The sequence below is a fragment of the Galeopterus variegatus genome, unplaced genomic scaffold (genome assembly GCF_000696425.1).
Source record: "Galeopterus variegatus unplaced genomic scaffold, G_variegatus-3.0.2 Scaffold6891, whole genome shotgun sequence".
Classification (NCBI taxonomy): Eukaryota; Metazoa; Chordata; class Mammalia; order Dermoptera; family Cynocephalidae; genus Galeopterus; species Galeopterus variegatus.
Window position 1 is genome coordinate 63,351 of NW_007733002.1, and position 8,102 is coordinate 71,452.

Below are 8,102 nucleotides of genomic sequence, written 5' to 3' on the forward strand. Positions count from 1 at the left end.
GTCTTTTTTTTCTCTGGACCCCCAGTGGATTGGATGGTTCCTGCCCACACTGAGGGTGGGTCTTTCCCACACAGGCCACTCAGGCTCTCATACTAATCTCTGGAAACACCCTCATGGACACACCTAAAAAGATAGCTTTACCAGGTTTCTCAGCATTCCTTTTCTTTTTTTTCTCTGGACCCCAGTGGATTGGATGGTTCCTGCCCACATTGAGGGTGGGTCTTTCCCACCCAGGCCACTCAGGCTCTCATACTAATCTCTGCTGGAAACACCCTCATGGACACACCTAAAAAGATAGCTTTACCAGGTTTCTCAGCATTCCTTCATCTAACCAACTTGACACCTAGAATTAACCTTCACAACTCGTGTCACCAATCTGTACTTGAAGATAAATTTCAAACAACTGTCTAGGAGCTGGCACAAGTGGAAGGATTCAGATCAGTTCTGTGCATAATGTCCAGGAAGGTAGATGCGGGAAGAACACAGCAGTGAGGGAGCGTTTGTGCAGTGTGGTGACATAGGCGCCTGGGGTAGATGTGGCTGGGGAGGAGGAAGGAGCAAGAAGAAATGTAGACCATCCTCAGCTCTTGTACAAATTCACTGTGGGTGCTCAGACGACCAGGTGCTGGGAGGAGGCAGCAGGAGGATGGGGCTGGGGTAGAGGAGGAGGCTTTTGCAGGGAAGAGCTGAGAAGCCCAGAATGGGCAGGGAGATGGGGAGAAAAAGAACTGCCAACAGCACCTGATTCCCTTGCTCTTGGCCTGGATTTCTCCAAAAGGATGAGCAGGGGGCCACAGGAACAGGTTCTGATCAAGGGCTGGCTGTCCCCATGCAGTGCTGGTCCCCAGGGATACTGAGGGGGACTGATAATCCCACTAGGCTGGTGTGGGCTGCAGGTCTTCGTAGCCCAGCACTAGATCAGGGGAGAGGTAGAGAGACAGAGAGGATGACGTAAAGGCAGAGGAAGGGCCTCCCTCCCCTTCAGACCTGGAGTCTGTTGCCTGACACAGAGCCCGCCTGTGGCCCAGCAGTGCCTTTTAGCCCCTGCAGAAAGCATTCCTGCTTTATAGCCTCTGCCAAATGAAGCACAAACTTAACTACATCACCTTCCCGACAGGACTGGGGAGGAGCTGGGGGTGGCGTGCTGGGCGTCCTCAGCCCCCAATCTACTCACTGGCATGGGTCATTTCAATTATGGACTGCAGAGTGTGGTGGGGGGCGTGGCTGCTCATAAATGGCTCCATGCTGTCGATCAGCTAATTATGAAGCTCTTACTGTCTCGGCAGGTAAGTAACTCGGGACTGAGCTGTTCCAGCTGCTGACATGGAATCTGAGCCGGGGAACAGGAGAGGGTAGACTAAGCTTGACAGGGATTTCCCTGAGGTGATCTTGACTGAGGTGGGGTCTGGGGGCACAGATGGGGCTGCAGGGAGGAAGGGCCAGCCTTTCAGAGGGAACACGGGAACTGGGGTCTCTACCCTGGAGTGACCATCCGCCATCCAGGAATTAGTGGAGGAACTCCAGCTCTGAAGTTTTCTAGAAGCCTCAGAGCCACAGGCTAAAGCAAAATGTAAGCCCCACCCACGTTTACTAACCTTGCCTTTAGATGTATAGTTAGATCCCTGAGAAGTGAGAGGATCTGGGGAACCCTGAGGCTCAGTTGAAAGAACTAATTCTATCAGGGTCACATGTCACACTGCTTCCCCTCATGGCGGCTCTTTCCTTTGCTTCCTGGCTCTGACCCCTCCAGGCTGACAGTCAGACGACAGGAGACTTGCTGTGGCATAGGGATTTAAGATGTGAGAGGCCCAGCTTTCTTTACCAGGACAGTGCCTACTGCTCCAGGACAACTGCAGAGGAAAGGGAGACCCTCGGCCACCTGACTGTGGAGGCCCAGGCAGGTCATCATAGCAGCACTCAGAATTTACCGTGAGACACAAATGATAAATTGAGGTCTGCCTGGCCAACCTGGGACTGTGCTTAGCTAACTCATTGTTCTAGACATCAGTGAAGTCCCCAGCACTGGGGTTTTCTTAGTGGGTGCTGAAACTACTTTAGATTCTGGGAAACAGCAGATGGTAGGAGCATTCACAGCTGGGAGAATCCCATTTTTGCTCTGTTCCTCAGTTTCTTTCCTCTATGAAACAGGAATCATAAAATTTATGAACATTTGGAGGGGTTGAGCTAAGGATGCTCTGTAAATTAGGGGTGCTGGCACCCTATGTTTCTCCACTGCAGAGGGACACTATTCCAAGAGGAGGTCTGTAGCGCCATGTGTTAATAACACCATTGTTTCAGGATACAGACCTGACCCTGGGGCTTAGAATGAGTGCCTGGCTGCCAGTTGAGATCAGGGCCACTTGGCACTAGACAGAGAAAGTCTACACTGGGCACTAGCTCAGTGGCCAGGTCTCATTCCTAACGGGCTGTTACTTAGAGGCTGACAGAAAGGGCCTGGGCGATGCAACATGGGAGCGGAGTGAAAGTGAGTGTGGGAAGTGGAATGGCGACACCCTCAGGCATCCTCCACCACTCAAGTCCCTCTGCAAAGAGGCATGCAATAGCTTCAGCCCATGGCCTTTGGATCCTGTAATAAAGGTACTACTGGGGAGAACCAAAGCCCGTGACTGGACTCTGACACAGGTAGCTAGAAATCAGACCCCACACCAAAGAGCCAAAACCGGAATCCACCTGAAGATAGAAGGCAGGTCTTTATTTTGTGATGTGTTATTTACTTTCCAAAGTGCTGTTCAGTACATAGTTTCATTTTGATCCTCATAACTCTGTGATATGGTTATAAACAGCCCCAATCTCAAATAAGGTAAATTGAAGTCTGAGAGGTTAATCTTAAGGTCCCCGGCTAGACAGTGATGGAGCCAGCACCAAAATCAGTTCTCCTGCCTCTTAAGCTGGCACTTTCACCAAGACGTTGTTGGGAACGAGGGAAACTCCACAGTGTGGAGCTCACTGTAGGCCTTTTCCTCTTTTTCTCCTCTCATAACTGGGGGAGAAGGTGGAGAAAGCCGGAATCAATACAGAGGCTAAGTGAGCACATCGAGGCAGAGGCCAGTAGCAGAAAGTAGGAAGTGAGAAAGGAAACAGGTGGAGGTTTGCATGGACACTTCCTGTTCACAAACTTCTTATGTTCCTCATTTCATTAACAGCAGCAGTGGAATTTCATGGACAATTGGCATTGAGCACTAACTGGGAGGTAATGAGAGAGGGAGGATGCAGGTAAAGGCTGTTTGAATTTAAATTCTTTTTCTTCGGGGGAAGGAGGGGGCCAGATTTTTTTTAAAAGGCAATTTTAGTGCTGGAAAAAAGTTCCTAGAGCAAATAGCTTTGGACTTTCGTGTGCTCTGCTGGCAGCATTAGGACTGATGACTTGATATTGCACAACCCACCGTATTCTTTCTTCTACCCACCAACCTTCTGACAACTGCTCTGGATGTAGAGCAATGCCCAGGGACTGAGCATCTGACCTTGAGTAGATTTTGTCCCTCTGACTTGTGGAAACACACTAGATATGTGTCCACCATCAGCAGTAAACTAAAATGAGTTGCTCTGCAGTAGTCATTGCGGAATCTCCATGTGCAAAACTCTGTATGGACCTGGGCGTAGACGGGGGATAAACTAGAAAGAGAAAACAAGGTAGCTATTCTAGGAGTGTGTGGTCTATGTGACAAATCACACATATGTACACATGCATATATGATAGAGGTTACAACACATTCAGAGGGAGGATATAAGGGGAAAGAAGACTAAAGAGAGGAAGGGACAGAGTCACAGGGTGATTGGATCAAAAGAGTGGGGAAAAGAGGCTTTTTTGAGCAGAGCTCTGAGATGGTTGACATACAGACTGGCAAAACAAAAGAAGAACATGCCAGATAGAACCAGAGGCTTAGATGGAAATGAATCTCCACCTGAGAAGCATGGCAAGTGGATTGCCTTGGCTGGATTGAAGACTCTGTAGCCAGAAACAATGTGAAGAAAGTCACCCACGAGGGGAAAGATCTTTTGTGGAAAACCTGAATTCTAATCTTAGGATTCAGGTTATGAGGCCGCAGGAGGTGTCATAAGGTAGGCTAATCGATACAGATTCAGCTACTGGAGAGTATGAGCTGGAAGGTCATTAGTTACCAAATGCCAGGTGACCAGGGCTCTTCTGTTCTGAATGAGAGACTGTGGGCACAGATAGGACACTAAGGAGCCATTGGGACTATGATGGTTAATTTTACATCACAAAAAATGATTACATTGTGCAATGCTGAATATACTAATTATCCTGAGTTGAGCATCACATATTGCACACAGGTATTGACATTCAGTGCTCTACCCCACAGATATATACAATCAATTATGTTTTGATAAAATAAGTAAATATATAAAATCATAATAATTTTATACATCAACATGGCAAGGTCATGCTACCCAGATATTTGGTCAAACATTAGTTTTGGTGTTTCTATGAAGGTATATTTTAGATGAGATTAATACTTAAATCAGTAGACTTTGAGAAGAACAGATTTTCCTCCATAACGTGGGTGGGCCGTATCCAACCTATTGAAGACCTTAATAGAAAAAGGGTGAAATCCCTTTAAGAAGAGGGAATGCTTCCAGCAGACCACCTTTCGATGCTTCCCTGGATCGCCAGGCTGCCAGCCTCCCCTGCAGATTTTGGACTTGCCAAGTCTTCACAATTATGTGTGTTATGGGCTGATTTGTTTCCCACCGAAATTCACATGTTAAACTCTAACCCCCAGTACCTCAAAATGTGACTGTATTTGGAGATAGGGTGTTGAAAGAAGTAATTAAGGTCAAATGAAATTGGGTTAGGGTGGGTCCTAATTTAATACGACTGGTGTCCTTATAAGAAGAGGAAATTTAGATACAGACAAGTGCATACACAGAGTAAAGACCACATGAAGACACAGCAAAAAGGCAAGTCAAGGACAGAAGTCTCAGAACAAACCAGCCCTGCCAGTACCTTGACCTTGGAGTCCCAGCCTCCAGAATGGTGAGAAAATAAATCTCTGTTCAAGCCACCCAGTCTGTAGTATTTTACTATGGCAGCCCTAGCTGACTAACACAGGAATAGTGGATTGTAAACCAAAGGACCATGAGTTATGCCTGTCCCCCAGTTCATTGCCTTATGCATGGTTTATATTCACTAAATGTTGTGCTAGACTGGGCCTGGAAGCCTTGGCCCCTAGATCCTCTCCAATAAGAATAGGAGGCACAGGAGGAAGATGGAGGCAGTGGACTCAGCTGATATAGTGGAAACAAGGGTTTCAGAAGGATATGGATATGGCAGGAATTTTGTGCTCTGGTTGGTACAATGTTGACCATGGGAATCAAATCAAGTGAAGAATGAGCCATGACTGACTTATTTTATATTCTCTGGTGTGCCTAACATAATGCTTAGAACTTAACACTCAACAAAGGTTTTGTTGAATGAATGACTGAATAAGTGGCCATGGCAGGACTGGGAGATGGAGTGATCTTACACTTTTTTAAAACTGTTTAAAGATGCATCTATGCATGCATGTGCCTGGAAGTTTTCTGAAAGAGATTGCTGACGATGGTCATTTCAGGGAATCAACTAGGATACGAAGGAAAGCTTACTTTTTACTGTATACCTTTTACTGTTTATACATTTTCACCAGGAATGCATTATTCCTGGGCCAGTCAGTAGCCCATGAGGTGTGCGGACCTGGACTCGATGAGAAGAAGCAATGGGGAAAATACAAAGCTCTTAAACCCACCATTCCTCCCCCTCCAGGCTCCCCATGAAAAATCCCCAGCTTTCCCTAAGTGCTCAATCATCACATCGATTGAGACCTGCAAATCTCAGTCTTTACAAGCCACTCCACAACACCCAGAGGGAGCACAGGGTGATGATATAGAGCCCCAGCATGACAAGGTAGCTTCGGAAAAGCAGTCGGTCGAAGCGGTACAGGAGGGACAGCCACTCAACATCCTGCTGGTCCACCTGGTCCTGAGTTCGGAGGTAGTTGCTGATGGATTGCAGCTGGAACCAGACTTCCTTCAGGGTTCCTGACTGGGCCTGGTGCTCTTGAAAGATTGGGGACTCTGTGCGATAGAGGAAAAGAACCTAGATGAGCCAGGGGCTACCAAGGCCCACGTGGACTTTCCCTTGGAGCTTATGGCTTCATCCTTCAAGGAAGGCTGTGGGCAACACAGGGCAGTGGGTTGGGTTTGGGTTGGGGACTGTCCCCTTACATGCCTAGGGGAAGCAAGGCTGTGCTGAAGGAAGCCTCAGAGAACATATCAGAGGCTAGATTCATCTAGCAGATTTTATGAGCTGGGGCCAGCCCAAGTTGACTCAGTAGGAGCTTTAAGGGCTGGGCTGATTCTTCTACTTTTTCACATTAAGCAACTAAACCCCAAATGTATACAAACTCTGTGTGTGTGTGTGTGTGTGCACGTGCATGCATGCACACCAGCACTCTACTATTCTGGAGTTAATGGCTCAGTCACTTTAGGGAGTTGGTTGAAACTGGAAAATTAAACAAGCTCAGAGCAACTGAAGACCTAACCTTCAAGCTAAAATGAGGCTCTCTGCAAAGCCAGCAGGAGGTGGCTTTTGGTCCCCAGAGAGGTGATACAAAGCCCTGTGCAGAGGCTAGGAAGCAGTTGTTTCAGGTTTTCACACAGTCCACCACATGGCCTGGTGCTTCACCAATGGAAATTAGTTTTGAGAGTGATAACGCAAGCCGAGGCAGGGACCTCCAGGCTTCTCACAAACCTGTTACCGTGGCACGCTGAGCCCTGGCATCCATTCTAGGCCCATCAGCATCAGTGTCTCCTCGAAGGCACAAGAGGGGCTGCTCCTGTCCACTGCGCTGCTCATTGTGGAGGAACTTGACCAACAGGATGGACTTAGATAAGCTGAGAACCAAGAAGGCCATGCAGACTGTGAAGAAAACCCCTGAGAAGAGGAACCAGAGCAGAGCAGGTGGAATTAGCTGCAGTCTCTGGACCTTTCCCTCCAATCTAAAGTGCAACTTCAGATCTTTGACAGGAGTAGTGCAAGTTGGGTGTCTGGTGGCCAGAGGCTGCTCACCAATCAGAGGGATGCTCCCTGCACTCCGTGGCACCTCATTAGACATGTTGACCCTGAAGACGGTGTAGCCCACCAGCACACTGGTCTTGAACACAATCCTCACACGGCAGTTGAGAGGCAAGTAGAAACTCCCCAGGTCCACGAGCATTAGGAAGATGCTGGGAATCAGCAGGTTCACAACATAGACCAGTGGGCGCCTGCGAATCACCACCTGGCCAGGGACAAGGATTCTGCTGAATCGAAGCCGACAGACTAATATTTAGCCAAATTCATAGCCTGGAATGCTTGCTGAAGTCCTACCATTTTTGTATGATGTGAAAAGTTTATGCAATATATTTTAGGAATATGTTTGATGTTGTTTTGTTGTTTAGAAAATAGAAAAAAACACCTTTAAGTTTTTATATAGAGCTAATATTAATGTTAATAACTACAGGTTGAGCATTTCTAATCTGAAAATCTGAATGCTCCAAAATTCAAAACTTTTTGAGTGCCAATGTGATGCTCAAAAGAAATGCCCATTGGAGCATTTGGATTTCAGACTTCCAGATTAGGGATGCTCAATTGGTATGTATTCTGAAAATATTCCAAAATCTGAAACACTTCTGGCTCCAAGCATTTCTGATAAAGGATACTCAGCCTGTATAGTAAAAGCAGCAGCTAGCATTTACTCACCACTTGCTGTGTGGCAGGCACAAACTAGTGTTTCATGTGCTTATTTTATTCAGTCCTCACGACTTTAAGGGGTGGCTATTATCTCCATTTTACAAACAAGAAAACTGAGGTACAAAGAGGTTAAATTACTTGTCCAAACTCACACAGCTAGTAAATGAGAAACTGTTTTACAACCCAAATCTTCTTTCTTAAACCACGTATTATGTCATGTATTGTATTGTTTTCAGTTCAGTTCTCCTATCTTGTGATGTGAACGCCTAAGCACCTGTGTATCTATCAGAGTCTTTTTTTTTTTTTTTTTTTTTTTTTTTTTTTTTTTTTTTTTTTTTTTTTTTTTTTAAAA

At 46.5% G+C, this 8,102-nt stretch overlaps 1 protein-coding gene across 1 annotated transcript in view; it reads right to left on the reverse strand.

The window, feature by feature from the left end:
- Window positions 1-5,857: 5,857 nt before the first annotated feature.
- HTR3B (5-hydroxytryptamine (serotonin) receptor 3B, ionotropic) overlaps window positions 5,858-8,102 on the reverse strand; it is a 31,709-nt gene continuing 29,464 nt past the window's right edge. Inside the window, exons 7-9 of the mRNA XM_008591388.1 lie at window positions 7,088-7,298; window positions 6,770-6,952; window positions 5,858-6,093 (exon numbers count right to left, since the gene is read on the reverse strand). Of these exons, the coding sequence (XP_008589610.1) occupies window positions 5,858-6,093; window positions 6,770-6,952; window positions 7,088-7,298 (630 nt within the window). The remainder of the gene's footprint in view (window positions 6,094-6,769; window positions 6,953-7,087; window positions 7,299-8,102) is intronic.